The sequence below is a fragment of the Ornithodoros turicata genome, chromosome 5, assembly GCF_037126465.1.
Source record: "Ornithodoros turicata isolate Travis chromosome 5, ASM3712646v1, whole genome shotgun sequence".
Taxonomy (NCBI): domain Eukaryota; kingdom Metazoa; phylum Arthropoda; class Arachnida; order Ixodida; family Argasidae; genus Ornithodoros; species Ornithodoros turicata.
The window spans coordinates 10,434,324-10,455,232 of NC_088205.1; the positions used below are offsets into that span (position 1 = coordinate 10,434,324).

The 20,909-nt window shown below is 45.9% G+C and overlaps 1 protein-coding gene and 2 long non-coding RNA genes across 8 annotated transcripts in view; 1 reads left to right on the forward strand and 2 right to left on the reverse strand.

The window, feature by feature from the left end:
- LOC135393990 (cell adhesion molecule Dscam1-like) overlaps window positions 1-20,909 on the forward strand; it is a 276,267-nt gene that overhangs the window by 218,208 nt on the left and 37,150 nt on the right. For both annotated transcript variants that reach the window (XM_064624410.1, XM_064624409.1), the window contains exons 5-6: window positions 275-395; window positions 7,770-7,945. In XM_064624410.1, the coding sequence (XP_064480480.1) occupies window positions 275-395; window positions 7,770-7,945 (297 nt within the window). The remainder of the gene's footprint in view (window positions 1-274; window positions 396-7,769; window positions 7,946-20,909) is intronic.
- LOC135393992 (uncharacterized) lies at window positions 10,747-13,062 on the reverse strand. The gene is made up of 3 exons (XR_010422744.1): window positions 12,963-13,062; window positions 11,369-11,987; window positions 10,747-10,988 (listed from the first exon to the last, which is right to left on the reverse strand). It is a non-coding gene; the product is annotated as an uncharacterized LOC135393992 (long non-coding RNA).
- On the reverse strand, window positions 13,604-20,425 carry LOC135393991 (uncharacterized). 5 transcript variants are annotated; one of them, XR_010422739.1, is made up of 8 exons: window positions 20,306-20,425; window positions 20,139-20,200; window positions 19,966-20,048; window positions 19,520-19,636; window positions 17,501-17,722; window positions 16,856-16,961; window positions 15,713-15,848; window positions 13,604-13,741 (listed from the first exon to the last, which is right to left on the reverse strand). It is a non-coding gene; the product is annotated as an uncharacterized LOC135393991 (long non-coding RNA). The 5 variants fall into 5 exon arrangements; XR_010422740.1 differs by having other exon boundaries at window positions 19,511-19,636; XR_010422742.1 differs by lacking the exon at window positions 13,604-13,741 and adding an exon at window positions 13,863-13,911.

Sequence of the window (20,909 nt, forward strand, 5' to 3'; positions counted from 1 at the left end):
TAGAGGACGCTGTGCGCCTGTAAAGTGCACTCTGCCTCCTCTACTCTCTTGCTGCGGCGAAACAACCTTCATAGGAAAGAGTCTTGCGCTCCCCTACCCACGCGACTAGCTAAACGATACAGGGCGATTAGGTTTCCTGAGATTGGACGAAGCGAAATAGACACGAGCTAACGAGTCTAGGCTATAATCACGGTATTCTCCGGGCTGCATACATGATACCGGCTGCGTTCTATTGCAGGTTGTTTAACTACTGTTGAACGGTATTGAATTTCAGCTCCGCAAGGTGCTGCTTCGCCGAAGATAACAGATAGTCGCCCTTTTGTGCAAGCTGAAGAGGGGCAAGACGTAGTGGAACTGGCTTGCGCTGCTCAAGGTCATCCCCCACCTACCTACCGGTAAGCTAGTTCGCTCTTATTCATATGCATTTGATGTACGTAGCCTCGCTAATTTACCCGTGCAAAATAAAACTGCCAAAACCTGCCAACATATACAACGTTGTCTGTGTGTTCGTCGTTGAACGTGACGTAGCTAACTAATTCAAAGACAAGTAAAATCCAACTGTACTTCTATTTCATAAGCCAGACTTTTTTCACAAGATCTTTCAAAGGACAGTGTGGCTGCACAATGACAACAGCAGCAGCAGCAACAGCACATGACAACATGCATGACGATGGAATGATCATTACACGAGCGCACACTTACACCAGTTGTCGCGACACTGAGAAGTAGTCGCGTAGGAGCTGTTCATGAAGCCAGAAATATTTTGTCGAAAGTGTAGCACCCATCTGAACCCCTCTGAAAGGACATTGACAATTTCGTACGCCGGGATAATGGAACACCACTTGTCTACTTATTTGCCTGGGACCTTGCGGAACTTGACGTTCGCCACTTTTCCAATCGAGTTAGATTTGCATTAAAGTACGACAGCATAGTACTCACTAACACGCATTCACTCCATGCAAGGGCTGTTTTCTTCGTATAGTGCCTTCATCCTGATATTATTCCGAGAAACATACACATTGCTACAGCATGACTACCAGGAATCTATCGGTATTAGTCGCTTGTATCACGGTAGGGGCATTGCGGTCACTTGTCTTCGGGTTTCGTCGTCTGCTACCTCACGTGAACTTCGACGTGCCAGCCAATGCGAGCCCTTGCCACCCTTGCAGTGCGGATGTGACGACAACCCGCTGCATCAACCCGCTGCTCGCTCATTTTGAGACCTGGCGACAAAAGTGTTCGCTGGCAAATTGCGGGCGCTCGGATAGCGCTACGCCAACATGCAAGACTGCTTCGCTTTGACCAAGCGAACATGACTACTCGGAATGTGGCAAAAAAAAAAAAAAAAAAAAGAAAGAAGAAAAAAAAAGCCACGAAATGGTTACCCGAATTCGGCATCAGTTATTATTAGTTGACCGCACTCTAGCAACAACTAGGACGGCAGCACCTCTATAAATTCGAGAGGCGAAAATATACGTTGTGTGACTCATCTCAAGTATCGGGTGCGGAAAAAGTGACCTTAACGTAAGTGCACTTTGTTCCTCTTGTTATTTTTAACTGATTGGCCATGTTTTCGCTATGTAAACTTTATGTACATAGCGGTACACTTTGTGCAAGTTTGTCAACACTTTATGTACTAGTTACGTAGTCGATACTAGTTGCAACAGTACTACTAGTTGTATTATGTAGTATTGACCAATTTGTGAATACTCCGTGCTACTTTGTCACTTTTTGCAACATTACCAACACTTATTGCAACCTCATCAACGCTTTCTGCAACATTATCAACACCTTTTGTAACCTCATCAGCGCCTACTGCAACTTTATCAGCGCTTTCTGCGAACTTATTAACATTTTGTGCAACCATGGGCAATTGTACGCATTTTACCTTCCTGGCCTCGTACGTTACACATACCGGTCACACAAAAAATCTAGCGTCACTCGTTCCAAAAAGAACAACCGTCTCCTCCGCTTTCCTGTTTCCAACAACGGCTCCCCCTTCAACGCGCTCGACGCTGTCCAACTATTTTCTTGTTACCCCACACCAGCACGTCGGAGGACCGCGCGTATGAAGGCAAATCTCGCCTCTCTAATACAGCCAACCTTTTGGAGCATGCACGATCGGTTTTCCCGCAGAAAGCGCTCCCCTTTCCTCCGCAAAGACGGTTTCGCGTTGCCAAGACCTCGACAGCAAGGAAACACATAGGCGATATTGGCCGCAGTGCGGGTAAAAGTAGGCAAGCAAAGCAGGGCGGCTTTCCGGGGGTCTGGAACAATTCATCATCACGTACCCTGACAGGGGCTTCATTTGGGAAGGTCCCAGTTACTCTGCACCGAGCTTCTACTGTCATATCTCTCTGCTCCTGTTCCATCTTTATTATATAGGCCCACGGAGCCGCTACACCCATCGATAGCAGAGCGACGGGCTCTTCGTGGCTGAGTAAAAGTGTCACTGTATGGCCAATAATGGAACGGTGTTGTTTCTTACCGCAAAGTTACAGGCAACGTTCTGTGGATATACTTTGGGTGTATGGAGTATTGGGGGCAGGGCGGAGTATGAGCTGTGTGTGCGTGATTGGTCTGAAGTGGAGGCTCAGCAGGATTAGGATAATTAAGGGAATTTGTTCGGACGGCCCGGTTTTATCGCTTTTTGTGGGTGAGTAATGTGCTCGTGCCTGGAGGTTATGAATGTGTCCCGGGTATTAGTTTAGTCGTGTTTCGTTGCTGCTGTCTGGGTAAAAGGAACGGGCACCGAGAGATTGCTGACGTTGTTAGGAGCGTGTGGCACATGTACCTGACATGTCGTTCGTTTTCGGAGCAGATTTATGGCCAAACAGAGTGCAAGCAACGGCGTTTTCTCACAGTGTACGTCAAAACAAAACTACGGCGAACAACGGGAGCCTAACCGTTTGCACGCCTACTGTAATGATGGATATTGGAGGTAGTGTGCACTCTGTCATGAAGATAATCTAATGGTTCCCCATGTGTTCTTGACTGAACTTCGCGATGCCTTTGTGCTTTATTTCGTGCACAGAATACAACCTCATCACTTCCGAGGAGTACGGATGTCACATGGGAAACGGAATGGGCGGTTAGATACAAAGAAATAATGTGAAAAAGTGAAACGACAGATGATCATAAAGTAGTAGTGCCTAAAAAATAAACGGGTAGTGGCATCAACATAAATAAAGTCAGATATACAAATAAGAAAGCTGTTTAATAATTGGAAAGATCTTGTGGACGTATGCATGGAAGTTTGTGTGGTGAGTGCTTGCAGCGAAGGCTTGGTCTTCTTTCATACATTTTGCCTCTGCTCGTCTGCGCTACACTGGTGCCGCATGGTCACCGAGTTCTTCTTCTCTCTTTTTTTCTCAAGTACCTTGTTCTTGACCACTTAGTTCAGTTCAGTTTGATTGTCATTGTACAATACAATGTATAATGGGGGACCTATGTTAAATACATGGATATCTAAGACAATAGTCAGTTTTAGTGCATCATACGCTATCGCCTCTACGTACGTAAGGGATAGCGTTGGTGGTTCTGCGCACGCGCAAAACATAACGAGAACTTCGTGCATTACACAGAACCACCGCGCTATCCCTTACGTACGCAAAGGCGGTAGCGTACGATGCACTAAAACGCACTAATAATGGACGTTACAAACCACAGTTTCTAGCGTTTGTTTTTTCATTCTTTCAAGGGAGTTCGAAAGACATACGTCAGGAAATGTTTAGGGTTGGCTGACACCCTTAGGGTGAACCATACATTCGCGCGATAGATTGCAGTTGAGGCTACAGGCTCCCGGCCTATTGGCGGGTAATGGTGAAAGTGAGATTGATCTAGTGGTTGAACTTGCGTTTAATCAGAGCGCGCGCGATATCTTAGGAGTGCGCCTTGGAAGGCTTTCACTGTGAAGTGCATGAGTATCACTGCAGCAATGCTCTCAGATAAGCGCATGCAACTTACGTTAGTCTTTGCTTTGTTTGAAATTTTAGTGAAATTTTAGGAACATTTAGTAATTTAGTGAACTTCACCCAAATAATCAGGAAATCATATAGAAGTCACATAGGTGCCCATAAATATGTATCATATTCATGTGAACAAGGGACAGAACATAGAAACAGAATACAAGAGACAAGGTTCAAGCGAGTTGGTGAGGGCTATAGTAGTTGGTAACAAACTCCACGCAGCAATACAACATTTCCCAGAGTCAGGGATATATGCACAAGACACAAGCGAGTTTCGTCTCGTCCGTTTGTGTCTGTCCTCGGACTCTAAATATTGCCAACAACTAGCGTTGTTACGTTAAACATTTTTGTGTTGCATGAAACACCACCAATGTACCTTACCATTCTCATACACAGCGTTAACGATGAATGTACCTTTGGCAACCAACAATCTACCAGTGCGAAATGGCATTCCTCTTCGCAAAATCCCCTCTGTGAAAGGTTTCGATAGGCGTTGATATCCCCGCATCGTTCTCTATACACGACACATTCCTATCCAGCCCTTAAATTATCCTATCCCCTCCAGCTATTTGTAACGTTGCATTTCAAACGTCCGGCTTATACACATATATATTTCTTTCCATTCAACCAAAAGCCGTGGCTCCGAATGTCATCTGAAAGCCATTTTCTCCGCGGCAATTAGCGTGCACCCATACGACACTTCTTCCGCTCGCAAATCAGTGGCGCTGAAAATGAAAGGGATTAATACTTCCACCGCGTCGCTCGCGACTCAGCTGCGCACAAATTCATGCTGCTCGGTAGGCCTGCAAGTGTCGTGTGACACGCCTCGCCATTTTCATCCGCAATTCGAAAGCTTCGTTCATTATTTACTTCCCGTGGGGCATGCGGGGATTGGGTTGATCATCTAACGACGGCTAATGAATCGCCACGAATTGCTGGAAGATCTATGGACGAATTCTGCAGTCGTCGTCTAGCTTTGGGAGGGGGGGGGGGGATACCTGATAGCTCGCGCATATTTCTCAGATACTATGCGCATCGCATAGATCGACCATGCTTTAGCTAAATTAGCAATATTTTTGGAGCATTTGAGGGTGGTTTGAAGGCCATTTCGTTACCAGGCGCTTGCAGGCGTTGCGGAAGGAGTTCTACACGAATTGGTGGAGCATTGGTTTGTTCGTTCGTTCGTTTGTTTGTTCGTTTGTTTGTTTGTTTGTTTGGTTTGTTTGGTTTTTTATGGCACAAGGGGTGGAGCATTGGTGGATGATTTTGATGAGTCACGTTGGTCAAGGCAGGGAACTGCGAGGTCATGAAGTAGAGTTCTTAGCCAACGGACACCGAGGAAGGAAGGTCAAGTGGAAGGAAGGAGGAAGAGAGTGCGTAGAGGGTGGAAATATAGGGTGAATGTGTGTCTTGTCCTTCCGGAAAAGGCATCTTGACAAGTCGTCGGTGAGTTGTGCCAGCGTCGTATGAGGGTTAGCACGCTCGAATAGCAATCAGGAAGTGTGTGCTTGAGCACCGCCACTGTCTGGCTTTTTCGACGACAGTTTCACTGAAATCCTTCGCTAAGCTATTTCGCTTTGACGAGATACATGGAAAATCTTCGAATCTTCCTGCAAACTGCTGACAAAATAAACGCATTAAGTCATTGGTATCTGCATTATCTCCTCGGTGAGCAATCAGTCAATTTCTCTATACTTTTTTTTTCAAATTTACTTAGCAACTTATCCTCGGTAACCGTGGTCCAGTGCAGAAAGACGCATCTAGCTACAAGAGCCCGCACAACATTTGTGTTGCGTCCGGGACAAAAATGTAGCCCTGTTAACCGGCCTGTACAGCTAGAGAGCGATTGGAGTCGGGCCAACTCCATCCACCATGCCAATCATTCTTCCTGGCCATGAATCATCCAAGCACTCGCATCATCTCTCTGTTATCAAGTTATAATGCTCCGCATCGATCGAGCATCTCGGATTACACAGTCTTTGGATGTGTCTCAGCCCTTTGGAAGGGCCGCTGATTAGGTTCCCTTCGGAAACAAAAGGGCTGTTGTGTTGTGAAGCAGTTGGGAGTACTGGGTTGGTGGCGAGACCACTAACGCTTGTCGCTACACAAATCGTGGTTAGGAGGTAACCAGTTCACAATTTCAATGTTGCTTTAAGGTATGGAACTTAATTTTGTTACGCGGAGCGGAACTGTTCCAAAGTAAAGAAACGGTCATGTTAGAGGGGTTGGGACACTTCGCTCGGAGTTATGGCAAATGATTTTTTATTTATGCCGTGTTAGCGCTGCGAAGCAACTGAGGCTATGATCGGCGTACTCTCTTAAAACAAAGCTTCACCGCATAGCACGCTTAAGGCCAGCCATTGTACACTCTTGATTTGTGAAATGCGCTGGGCGTACGCCTTTTTGTGACAATTAACATTTCTTCATAAGCGTCACAGAAAGGCATACGCCTCCCGTTTTCAACAAATCAGGGGAGAGAACGATGTCACGTGGGATGGTGGTTGGCTAGGAGCGTGCTATGTGGTGAAGTTCATTTTTAAGCGTGTACACAGATGGAGAGAGGACAGCAGGAAGGAATGGCGGATAGAGGGATTAGTATGCGTCCTGGGCCGACTTCAGGGTGAACTATGTTGACATTCGTCTGGAAGGTCTACCGGAAAACCCGGGAAAAACCTGAGACTGCACGGCCGGCGGTAGGATTCGAACCCACCACCTCCCAGTCATCAGCACGACCTTGGCAATTAGTTGAAACGAATGTTGAACCTGCATGTGCAGACACGTAGAGAGCCAGCACAGCGAATGCGAGAACTCAACTCGCTACAGGCGTCTGCGTCAGTGAAAAAAACAGATCACGTGCTTAGGGGTACCAATGGGATTGGCCGTAGCTCTCGCTCCTCTGATGTCTGTGCTCGAAGTGTGCACGTGTTCGAGGGTTTCAGCCTCGCCAAGTATACGAAACGCAGGGAAATAACTCCTCAATGCTTTGGCATGCACTGCAATGCATGAGTGACGTCATCAACCGCATGTACGAAAGTGTAACAACCCTTACAGTAAAATAATAATGGTGCCGTAATGTTACACGCAAGGTTTGTCTGCCCAGTGAAGCGGCATGTTGCACGTGCCGCAGGGTAGGACTGCGGATAATTTGGACCACCTGGGGTTCTTTTGGCGTGCGCCGGAAGTCTCCGACACGCGGTGCTGGAAGCAATGTTTACCCTCCCCCACTTTGCTACCGCCCTCAGCCGGGATCGAACCCGCGACCTTGAGCTCAGCAGCCCAACAGTAAAACAGCTTGATAGTAGATAAATTCCATATTCTCTGCTTTTCAGTTGTTTGTTTCTTTATTTTTTTACGAAGGCAGAAAAAATAGGCGATGTCAAGTTGCAGGTGATGAGTAAATCAAAGAGTGATATTCAACGGTAGGAACAACTTATTTGTTTACACATGGTAAACAAGACTTTCGTGCACGAGACTGCACTTGACCTGAAGAAGTGCAGTCTCGTGCACGAAAGTCTTGTTTACCATGTGTAAATAAATAAGTTGTTCCTACCGTTTATTTTTTTACTTGAAATGATTATACGACCCGTACATGCGAGCGTGTACTTCCAAAACGTCAGGTTATACTTCTCCTGAAGTGTTTTTGTTCTTTCCACTCCATTCGTATGCACCATCACCGCTCTAGGTCCACATTTCTTTATCACGCCGAGCCGTGGTCACACTACCAGCCTTTATTTCACTATTGCCTTATTACAGTTCAGCCTGGCGTCCTTTGAAAATATATGATCGCTTTACTCGTTGCAGGTGGTACCGTGAGATTGAAGGTCACCTGGTAGATTTGAGCGCAGACCCACGTGCTGTCCAAGCCCAAGGTTCCATCTTCTTAGCGAGACCTCGCGTAAATGACAGTGGCCGGTACTTCTGCCTGGTCAACAATAGTGTTGGAGAAGAGCAAGTACGGACCATCCTCTCCGTTACAGGTACGTGCGCAAATCTCACTCACCGTTTCATTATCTTTTGAATTATCTCGCTTGAGGCGCTCGTTTATGAGCGACATATAGGTTTTTAAAGCAAGAAAGAAAAGGAAGCAGGAGAGCGAAGAAAGCTTTTTGCGTTGACTTATCTCGCTTCGTGTGCATATGCCCCGAATCCCCTGTCCCGTAGAGGGAGAGACAATACGAAAAAGGTAGAACACCGAAACACGCTCAACCACCGAGGCCTCTAGCGTACTCGTGCACTCAGATAGGGCACCGAGCAGATACACAGAATAAAAATAATATGAAGGAAAGGTAAAGAAACAATAGGAACTACTACTACTTTATTTCGAGATGATAACATGATGATCATCATGATATGATGGGGAGCGAAACAAAAGTGCATGTGTAGTTCAATGCAGAGAGAACTGTATAACTTCATGTATTAGCCGTGGTCCATTGAAGAACTTCGCCACTAAAAAATTCATGCGCTCGCGTGCATCCTCAGTCCTGCACTCAGGAAACAAGGTCCGCTGAGACTGTGACATGCTGCGACCCACTGTGATACTAAGACTGCTGTGGAAGCAGCTTTAGCAGCAGATAAGCAGCGCAGAGAGAAAGAAGGTTGTTTTTGAGACCACATACCAGTAAGACTGCAAAAATGGAAACACACTGAAGACAACTTGCGTTGTGTAACTTTATGCTGTTACCTTTCACGAAAACATTGGGCTCGCCTGCCGCGGTGCTCTTTGTGGATTACAAGAAAGAGAAGGATATTCATCCCGATGCTGTTGGGTCTTGCTACTCCCATACTTGTAGACTGGGAAAATACACATCTAACTTTGCGAAATCATAGATGAAGAAAATGACACATAAAAGAGGTTAAAGCTAAAAATTCGCGCCCTGTAGTTTATACGTGTTTGTACGTCTTTATTTGACTGCGAATACTCGAAAATAAGCTCTAGGGAAGCTGAATTCAACCAACGACTGCATGTGTGTCACAGGCAGTGGGAAGCGTGACAAGACATGCCTTTTGGTTCCATAATCGATAATCGAGAAGAAAAAAAGAAGAAAAAAAACCATAATCCACATCAGTCTTTCTAACGGTGAATTGTGCTGGTTGTTGTAGTGCGGAAAAAGTTACTGCTCGGGTGTGCATGTCACATGACCGATTAGATCGTACGTGCGTCGTGCTCTGGTCCTTTTCGTCGTGCTCTCTTCGTTCGTATCCAGCCTGAACTCACGCCGGCACACTACACTGCACTGCACAAAAACGAGCAGTTGAATTCGCTATAGGCAAACATCTGATTAGTAATCTAAAGATGTTTGGGGAAAGCCGGGGCAATGTGCTGTTGGGTTTCTGTTCGCCATGGTCCGAGAAACGTTCATCGCATAACCTTTACAGCTTGCTGAACGAGACGCCATTCAAAACCGGTACCGGTATGAGACAACTTGCATTCGCTCTCGTGCAATAGCTGCTGAGATGCTCCTGGTTACCTTACACCCTGTCGGAATTCCGGGGTGAATTTTGGCGAGCTCCTGATGTTGACATGACGCTTCCAGGCGCTACATCTCAAGGGAGGCGTAAAACTTTCCTCAGGCCAGCTATAGTGTTAGAGGTGACAGGTCATCCCGCGTGGTCTCTGCTGGGATGGGACAAGCCGAGCTGAATATTCTATGGCCGAGAGCTTCATTGACCACCTCGTCGTTGTCGACCCGAGCGGCAGGATCACAAGGAACCCCCACAAGTACACCGCTGCCCAGTCACACAGGCATATGTGGAAGAAGATCTTCTACGAGACTGTGCATTGTTGACGTTGTCCACTCACTTCTGGATGACGTTATGCCAGGGTGATGGGAGGAGTCCGTCGGGGTTATAGCTCGCGTGCTCAGCCGATGATGTGCTGGCGGACAGACATGCACAAAACACTGCGCAAAAGTATTTAAAACTAGATACTAAATACTCAAAACTGAAAGTAATTTGAGTAGAGTAAGGTACTCTTTAAAGTACTTTAGTATTAGCAGTAAGTGAAACGCGTATTCTGAACATGGCCGTACAAATGAAACGAATGAACTTGATCGGTCATACTTAATCATATCTTTTATTTGCAAGGTCTTGGGGTCAAGTAATGATTGGCGAACTTTGGTGAACTCAAGTAAACGTCGGTGATATGTTCCGAGCCCAAAACTTCGTAGTTCCTCCTGCATGTCAGCTCGGGTCTTTCAACTTCTGGCTCGTGTTTATTGCTTTGGTGAATAAGGAAATAAATGCCGGGATTCTCTTGTACCTAATTCCCTGGAGATTCACCTGGTATTATGAATAGGAACTGTTTTCTGACGAAGGGGGTCGGGCTATTGACAAGCAAGGCCTAGCGTGGGACCAGCCTATTGTACAGGAGGATTGTTGCCTATTGTGTTGTAGTCATGCCCAAGTTCATGATTAAGCTATAAGTAGGACTCGGATGGCCTACTGTTTCTTGTTTCATTCTGATGATGATGCCCGAACAGGCATCGAAATGTCATATTACATTTTGTTTCATTGTTACGTCAAGCCAGTGTGTGTAAGTTTTCCTCAGGAAGATGAATGACAGATGTGCGATTCCCCCTAACCAAATAAAAAATAAAAGGGGAAGTTCCAGTGAGCTGAAAATCTGGACACGGCGGGGAAGTGTGCCGGATACGGCTTTACGAGGAAGGAAAGTATTTTGTGCACTGAGTAGCAAGCACTGAAAATAAATAAATATGCATTAAAAATACTTGTCGCAAAAAGTATTGAGTAGAGTACCAAAATACCGGAAAGTATTTAAAATTCTGTATTTTGAGTACGTACTCAAGATACGTACAAGTCTGCAGTGGCGGTGCTCGTCACGCTTGGGCCACCGCTGGAAGGTGTGCTCAGTCACTCACGCTTCTCGGGCGCGCTCACTGCTGCACTCACGCGCTCTGGTGTGCTCACTCACGCTCCTAGCGCTGTCATCTACTTCGTGCCCAATGGGTGGAGGATATTGACGTCGTGGTGGTCGAGTTGACGTCAGTGGTTGTACCGCACCTAATGTGGTGAATCCGCTAATCAGGAAGGATTATCCCGGAGTGGTGATCTTGACTCAACGACGAACTCAGGGCGTACAGTTGATTGTACAGGATCCCCAGTACAATTCAATAATTTCTTCACAATTTCACTAAGCTCTGGGTAATGTTTTACACGACCTTAACCGCAGCAGTATTGTAACCTGTAAACAAATGATCCTCCTCCTCCATTAACAATTGACAACCTTAAGTCATTGTCAATGTGTTGTGTACGTACTCGTATATGTTGTATTCCCGCATTATATTATTTTCTTGCCTCTTTACTTTTTTCAACACATTGTTGTTTAATGAGTGTCCCCTCTGTACTCCCCTCTGTAATGCTCTGCCCTGAGGGGTACTTACAAATAAATAAATGGTCAGCTAGAACGTTTGAGGCTCGATGGTGACAGGTCCGTGACAGGTCGTCCCACGTGGCCGTCGGCTGCGATAGTACAAGCCGAACTCAAGATAGCTGGCCGCGCGATTCAATGACAACTCCGTCGTCGTTACATAATCGGATAAGATCATATAAGAAAATGGCCTATTTCTTCAGCTTCTTCGATCGAGCTCTGTCTCCGGGATTATTTGGTGGTGAGAAATAATGCGAGACAGCGCCCAGCACTTGGAGGAAGAACAATTTCATTGCACAATAACAGGAAAATTTAAGCCAACCAATATTTTCTCCTCGTAACATTAGTTCATGTACCTGAGCTGGCTCCAGTAATGCTGCTTTCCACGAAAATCAGTTTAGTACTGCTCATAAAATATATCAAAGTTCCTTCTGATCGTATATGATATGCCCGTATCTCTAAAGATTGGAAAAGAGCTGTCCAGAGTTCGATTTTCGTGCCTAAGCCGATCTTTGCTGATCTTTCGTTCGCATTGATGATCGCAGTCTGTGAGATGGCACTTCGGGGAGTTCTCCACGCATACGTAGTAGCACTCAGCCACAGAGCATGAAGGTGTCAGGGCTGCATTCAATCTGAAATGATCAAGGTTATAACTTTTTGAAGAGTAAGTATACAGAAAGCAGAAGTTAGCCTTCGTCGCCGTTTGACAACTAGAGACATTAGGCCACCATCCCAGTTTTTTCATACACGTAATTTCGCATGTACGGCTAAGCCGCAGGACAGCTCTTTTTTGACTTCTTGCAAAATTTCTGACGCTTAATCCCCACCTTCGATACGCCACGGCTAGCACGCTTTACGAATGTCAGGCGTGAGAATAAAGAGTGTGCCCACGCGCATTGGTAAGAAACGATAACTTTAATTAGGTGAGCTCAATTATGATGCGCAAACCTCTCCACCCTCCTTGTTGTTGTTGATGCGCATTCAGATGTGATCAGTAATAATATCATCATCGACGCCATGTTACTTCGAAGAACTCATTTCAGCGTTGCCTCCCGATCGCTAAGACCCATTATAAAAGCGCCAAGGATATGGGTCGGATTTCAATCGTATTTTATTAGGAAGGCTCATTGAATTCTGATAGAAGCGCCACCTCAGTGACCCCGACTTGGAACTCCCATGTTGAAGGGTTTCTGGTTGTTGTCGAACACGGTCTTCGGCATTGAAGTCTGCACCGAAGTCTGCACCGAAGGCTGGTATGTATAGCATAAAGAGCACACGTTATTCCATGTGACCTCACTGTCTTCACTGAAGAGTCAGCTACATCGGTGCCGCATGATTTGAGTATTTGATTTGATTTGATGGGAGGACCACTTCAATGTACCAGCCGAATTGGTACGTTGTGTGAAGTGTCTACTCCCAACTATTATTAAGAATTGTAGGCTCCTCACGAACCCAACTCTCCTTACCGAACTTAGACGCCCAAATCTACTCTGAAGTTATTCTGTACGTTGGTAAGAAGTATATTCACACACAACCCCGTGCTCTCCCACACATTATACTACCACACTAACAGGCATTCATGCACAGGAGTGGAAGTCATGACGTACCAGTACAACACATGCAATTTGCATTGGTGTTTCACAGTACCCAATCACGGTGTAGAGAGAGAGAGATCTCCCTAGACCTCCGTTACAGCTCCGGTCGTCTAGATCCTCCTGGAAACACCCAAGGCACGCCTACATTGCGGGCAGATATGTACTTGATCTTGGCATTCCGGAATCACGAAGGGTAGTAGACAACAGCCCCATATACAGCTGCGAAAAGTGGACAATGTGAGACCCTCAGCACCCCACGCAATGTGCGGACTATCTAACTAGAACCAGTGAGCGGGGGTACATCTTCCAAAACGTACCCTAGTGCGAACAAAGAGCCGCACATCAGCCAAGACAGGAAACCAGGCCTGCAGTGCACTTCTGTTAGCACAAACTCGCCACAATACAGGCAGTACGCTAGTACAGGTGAACCCCACGAAGCGGAAATAGTGGCAGTACCTACAAAGCGCACTTGTTAAGACTCATGAGGCATTCGTTGTTTTGGTGGCGATCCCGCTAGTACGACTTCACGGAGAAGCAAGGAGTGACTTACTGACTCTTGAAAAATTGCAGCAGTCATCGTGGCAGTGAGGATGTGCCATGGGCCGTTTAGGAACCTCCGCCTGTTGGCAATCTATGTGTGTGGGCGGCGCCATTGGCGCGAGGCCTCGTGCTCCTCTTCTTTGTGGCTAGTCCTTTGGCTAGTCCTTTGGCTAGTCCTGGCTAGAGGCAGCTAGTCCTCCTTTCTTTTGTGGAGTGTTTATTGGCATGTCCGTGCTGACACACGTATGATGCTTCATTGAACATAAAAAAAGTATGTGAGCTCTATGATACTACAAAAAGGAAAAAGAAAAGGAAAGTAAATCTTTGATTTTTGTATTACCGATTTATTATATGACTGAGGAAAACGAGAGCTAAGCCTCAGTAATGCTTAGCCAACTCACATAGTAATTTCCTTTGATTTCTGAAAGAGAGTCAATAACTCAGAAGAGTCGTAGGACTCTACCTCATTTCTTGAGTACTTAAGTGTTACATCGCATTATGTGTTCCAGAAGAGCGTCAGCACTCCTGTGTAGAACATAGGAACAGGAGCTCCATATATGCGCTCCACTTTTAATCTACCCCGCCGTTCCAAAACATAATCTACATTGATTAGATTCAACATGTTTTAATATCACTGCCAACAATAACAATGTGTATTATCACAAATGGCAGACAAACGTTATCAAAAAAAAAAGAAAAGAGGAAAGACTGTGGGCTTGTTTCACTGGGCTCCGCGTAAGCAGCATGTGCAGCGAAGATACCATATGATACAGTACATGAATGGGATAAAATCATTCTAAGGTGCTAGGTGATGCAATGTTACGAAGATTGGATCCTCTTCAAGGTTTTATATGTGGTCAACAGAATAATCCGCCCACATTGAGGAATCGAGCACTGCATGCCGGCATCGGTACAGTTTTATTGGTTGCTGAATTCATCACTTCTCAACTTCGGATGGCTGGCGGAATGCCTAGACTGTTGGAGTAGATTTATACGTAAGGTGTACCCGCCTATTCGTGTACCGAGATGCTGCGGATAATTTGGACCACCTGGGGTTCCTTCGACGTGCGCCCGAAATAAGGACGTGTGCTAGAAGCAATGTTTACGTAATCGACATTGCTACCGTGCTCATCTGGGATCAAACTCGCCATCTTGAACTCAGCAAGCAAACTGAGCTACCGAGGCCGGCCGACAGAAGGCGTCTTCTTCCGTCGACTTCATAGTTTAACCGCTTGCAGTCGTAGATGTATTAGATCGTCTGCCGTGAATTGAAGTTGTAGAAGATTGTATTTTTATACGAATTTTATTCATAACGACGTTGCGTATAGCTAAGGTAATACGCCTGACGCACGTCGAGGAATCAAACTGGAGTTTTCATCACGTACACTACGTATATGATGAAAACTCCAGTTTGATACGCGTAACTACTACGGAGATTGGGCCGACGTAGTTCGTGCAAGACACGTTGCATGGACATCTGTGGACACGCACGTTATACAACTGAGATACCTCTGACAGGATAGCTCTGCAATACCATAAAAGAGGCAAAGAAGCAAGTGATTGCTGATTTTCTCTCATACCAATGTAACGGCGTCCTAAGATAAATTAGAACAGTTAATATTTCGACAGTTTATCATCTCCTATCGATATGTTTAGCCCAGCAGGAAATCTTGCACGAACTCGAACTCGAATAAGAACGTACATCTTATGAAGTTGGAAATGCCCGTGATGATACTGGGTGTCGTCTGCATGTCGTACTCAGGAAGTTCTTTTCTCAGAAAACTTTACTGATGCGTTTACTTCCCGGCGGAAGCGTGAAGCAACAACCTCGATTCTAATCAGTCCCCGACCGTATCAGTCAGGTAGACAAACACAAATATTTTCCTTTATAGTTTGTAACGTATTTAGAACGCATAAACGTTCCAGGATTATAGTCGCAATCTCGCGTACCATTAAGGCAGCGTGGCAGCCACCGTGCAGTCTATAATATGCAGCAATAATATTACCACAACCTAAACGACCGCTTCATCCCTATACAGTCCCACACGCTCGTTGTTGAGGCGCTGAGCAGAAATATCTACACAAAAATGCACACTTCGGTAATACTTCGGTTTGCCCGGCTTAGCAAAATGGATGCACGCGGTTGGTTCCAGGATTTATACCTGCGATGCGCGCGCGTTTAATGTATACGATAGATGCATGCGTATAATGTATTATCTTACCACCGCAGAGAATACTTTGCATTACGGTGTTTGATTTCGGATGACGCCCAACGGTTGGTGACACACCGGACAGATGTGAACTTCATTCATGACTACCGGCAAGCAGGGCAGCAGGCAGCAGCATGGATACAATATGCTACAAAGCGAACGAAGAGAAATACATGAAGTAAAATACACGAATAATTCTACGGAAGTCGTTCATCGGTACCTTCCCCTACGACCTTGCGCGGTCCTAACTACTATAACTACTTACGTATAGTGACTGTAGTCTTTACGTACACAGTGATTTTAGAGTCACTGAATTTTACAAGTCACGTTGCCTTTTTATTTTTATTTTTTATTTTGCGTGACGGATGTTGTTTTCCACTATACGGTATAACTGTTATCACGTTTTCACGGGGGGACTCTATTATGCTTGGGGCAAAAGAACAGCACGGTCTACTGCGCATGCGCCGCAGCGTTGCTAGTTCAAGCAAGCTGCGCAGCACTCAACAGAAGCCGCGCTGCCATCGCGTTATTCTGAAGAATGCATCTATCTTATTCTTTGCTTTCTTCTCTCACGGAATCGACTCCTTATGTGAGCGATGTTTGGACTGCGTCTTTTGTCCGAAAAAGAGCAGGCTTTGCTCGAAAGCTCACGTATTGAATAGTTATGGATATATATGGATTCGTGCTTCATTCTTTCGTTCCTTTGATTCATTATTTTTCTTGACGACATTTCTACAAGCTGGACTGTGTATTATTTTACCCTCTATATCTCAATGCCACTTCTCTACGACGGAGTCACTGATCTGGTTCCTCTCCTCCAGTTTTTCTTTCTCACTCAGGAACAGTGACTCTCTTGCTAGGAGAACCGATATGAAGAAAATGTCATGAAGCCTTTGAAACGATTATGAGTCGTGCAGATTAGTTATGAATATATGTGCTAGTTGTAAACAACGTCATTGTCGAAAACTGCGTTACAGAGAAGCGATAGACGAAAAAAAAAATCGCCCAGTTGCACACTACAGAATAGATAGCATGGTAAAATCGCTTTCTCATTCCGACTTGTGAATGCTAATAGCGTCAATAATGTCAAGCTCACGGACTGTATTGACACTGTGGCCTCGAGAATATTTATATAAGAGGAGAGGCCAGCCATACCTGAGTGCCAGCATCGAACCGCAGAGGAACCATGAAAGAGGTCTGGACGTGACGGCCACGTCGCTTGTTACGTGTGTTCGACACGTGCGACAGTACAGTGGGATTCCTGCGGTAGCACATGGTTTTTGTCCTTTCTCGTGGGTATGTACTGTGCGCGTCACTGTTAACCAATCTCCCGTTCCCATGACCTCGCTCCGATATGCGTACGACTATCGGTGAGCATTCGAAACAATGGACCGGTCGACTGTCACCTTGAGGATAGTCATGGTCGGGTGCTGTATTTGGTATCGCTTGTAACGGCTCAAGCGCAAAGAAGGAAGACTGCTTATCGGAGCTTTCCTGAATGATACCCCTTCCTTGAGCCGCTGTTCTTTCACGTATTGTTAACAAGTGATGCCAATGCAGCACCGGACCATCCCCAAAGTGACAGTGGACCTGTTCACTGTTGTTTCCATTGTTCCCCGGTAGTCGGGCGCTTATCAGAGCGAGGTCATGGAAACTGGAGGTTGGTTAACAGTGTCGTGTTACACAGGGCATGTTTGGACATTTTAGCTGCTTCTGCTATATTTAGCGTTATATTGTATAGTACGTTTCCACAGCACAGAGCTTGAACGGATTCTTAAGGTGCGAGCATATCGTACTTACCTGCGCGAACGGGTACGCTTTGATCTAAAATCTGGGTGTTGCGAAGCGCAGGCACCGATTCTTCATGTTGTTGCATGATCTGCCCTACGCCAGGATTGTCGACACTGAACAGCAGTTGCAGTGGTAGTTCACGGATATGGTTTACGATGCGCAAGACAGGTCCGGAAAATTGGTCTCCGCGTGATAATAAACAGCATAGTACGTCAGCTTATTGAAGGTCACCTTCAATTAAGAGACGGTCGTTTAAACGTGATTGGACAGCCTCGATACATGGGTTAACACGTCTGTAATGTAAAACGGTTTTATTTATATTCTAACAAACAATAATGCACATCCGCGAGCACGGAGACAACCAGGAATTACACCGCAATGCTGACATTTGTTGTAACCTCAATGAACTTTTCGCATATCAGACTCATTACAACGAAAAGTTGAAGCTTAACTTTACCAGCGTCGACGAAAGGCTGCTTAATAGCTGCTGCTTGTGCTATGTTAAAGCATCCACACTGGATCTGCTTTCACTACTGCATTCATTGCACCATTCCAAAATAAAAATAAATAATATGAACACAAAGGGGCACTAAAATGCAGAAACAACTTGTTCTCAAACTACTTGTTCTTGTCCGCGTTTTAATATGCTTCGATGCTGTATAGTGCAAGTGCACTATACAGCAGTATAGTGCACTCAGTATAGTGCAAGCAAAATTAGTTCCCACAGCGCTACCGTTTAGAAGAAAAACTCCATCAAAACAGTCTTCTTTGGCGGCATCCAATGAGACAGCAGGAAAAGCGCCGCATGCCTATCGTGTGCGTGTTGATTTGAAACGGGGCCGGTCGTAGTGTTCCGTACATGTGCGTCATGATACGAAGTGCCGGATCTTCCAATACCGATTTACTGAATTGTAGCACGCAATTACTGCCCACACTACCAATCGGCCAAACCCAGCCCATCAACGCTCTAGCCTCAAAGCTCTTTTGACCTTTCTGGACACCATCATACTTCGGTCCTTATTCTGAAGGGGCTCATTATTTCAACCCCCGCATCACCACTTGCAATGGGGTTTGGTGTCGTCCCCTGGAGATGAAACTCCCCATGCATCGTCTCAAAATGAAGTCGCTGTTGATGTTGTTGCAGCCCAGAACAGTTCTCACAAATGTTTCACTGGTGACAATTATCTTCATGTCCTTCGGACAGCGACACCAGTCCGCTTCGTAACACGCAGAGTGTTTTTCGCTGGAACTGGCACGCGCGTGCACGCGCAGCACGGACTAAAAGCATCTGATGCACGAGCGAATGAGACGTTCACTGCTTAATGCCGAAGCAAGAAAGACTCCTGGATAATACCCCTGTCACACGGGCATTTCGATCCTTCTCGAATCCGATCTGCATCGAACATCCCGAGTACGCTCGAGTTTTGACGCTGCTACACGGCCACTTTCAATGCGCATTGAATAGTTGACCTGTGCAACTGAATAAAAGGAACTCATTAATTTCGCGTTTCCTATATAACAGCGATACTAGTGGTAATTTATCGTATACCGATGTAAGCATCATTTGTAGCTTCGCGCGCATGTCCGTCTTAAGTTATGACAGTTCACCGGGGTCGAGGATGCAAATGGCGGCCGTCGAGCCGTCTTGAAATTCTCAATCCTGTTATGGGAACTGTCTTGAGTCAAGCAGGATCAAAGTTCGATCCTTCTTGGAAGCGGCCGTGTAGCACCATCCGATCTGCATTGGGTTCAAGCAGGTTCGGTCGAGCAGGATCGAAAATGCCCGTGTGCCAGGGGTATAATTTGTAGTTTCGATTACAATGCGTGTAAAGTAATTTAGAGTGAGCTTGTTTTTGCGTTTTTGTGCCCCGTTAAGCTTAGAGGGGCTGCTGGGTAGTAGGTTCTTGTTATGGTTACCTCAGTACAGCTGATGATTCAAGAGTTCCAGATATCTAGACCACGTGAGGGTACCAAATCGCCTGGGGGATTCCTCCGAGTACCTAAACCTCTCTCACAAACCTGACACACCCGTTCTCTAAATCCTCCTGAAGACGTCCAAGGCGCGACGACATTCCGGACCAGACGTGATCTTGATTTTGACATCCTGGGAGCACGCAGAGTAGTAGACATCAGCCCGATACACAGCTGCGAGAATAAGATGAGCTGCAATGTCTACCGTTGCACAAGTTATTGCGTTCATCTTAGTGCAAGCCACTTATCTTCTTCCAAACAGTTTCCTTATTAACCCGCACATCGAATACCATTTAGAACACCGGTGTGTCAAAATATGGGTACTGCTTTGGTGTCAGGTCATATGTCGGGGCACATAACTATTTGATTTGAACTCAGAGTCGTGAACTTAGCAAGACTATGCAATGACAAAAGAATATAGCCACATGTCATGCCAGCACTTGCACTACTGCAATCAGTAAACCGCACAGGAACTAAGAGAGGAAACCAGGCCTATATTTCACCTCTGTTATCACGTGTTCGCCAATGAACGGAGAATATGCTGGCACAGGTAACGGAGCACATTGGACGTACACTGTTGTGATACCTGCAAATAACGGTTGCAAAGCTGTCGAATACACTGGCCTTGGGTAGACGCTGATTAATAATAGCGAGCTTCAAATATTGTGCTACGTACTAGTGTGCATTGCCATTTATAATGGCTACGGGTATGTTATTGTAGACGAACGGGCATAGATCCTAGAATAGATTTGTTTGACAACACGTCAGTTTGCTCTCTTTAACGAGCTTCGCTACGAATGATCGCGTTGGACATTCACGAGGGACAGAAAAGGCAATGCTTACAGACTCCAGATTCGGCGCAACAAGCGCCGTCATTGTCGCAGGTGCTTTGAGCCCGTAGGCCGACTGCGGACTACCGCCTCTTGGCCACCTGGCTCTGCCGCCATGGGCGCGCGGCCTCGTGCTACGCGTTGTTAATGTGGTTTGCTTTTTTTTGCCTTGCGTGGCCTCGCTGAATTTTCAAGAACTCTTCGCGATTTAATTTGGATGTGTTCAATAATGTGGAAAGACAGAACTAGCTAGATACTAGGTACCTAACAACAACACTGTTGTTGTAACTCGTTAGGCGAATAATAGTACTGCGTGAAACAAAGAATGTCTTTGACGCCTTTCTTCTGCTATGGATGGGATGAAAATTGTCCGCTTGTCTCAGAGAAAGGTTCGCGCATCTGCTTTGCTTCTCCAAGATACACTTGTACTGGCTGCAAGAAAGAGAGTGATCCATCCCGCACACCCGCCAGTCGAGGGATGCGTCGTTAAAATCCTGCCGCTGCCGGGCTTTTTTTGGCGACTCATATTTCAATTATTCATGTTAGTAGGTACCTTGAGCCTTGTGTTGTGTTGGTCTCGTTGTGTGTTTCAGCCTCAGAACAGTTACTTTTCATCG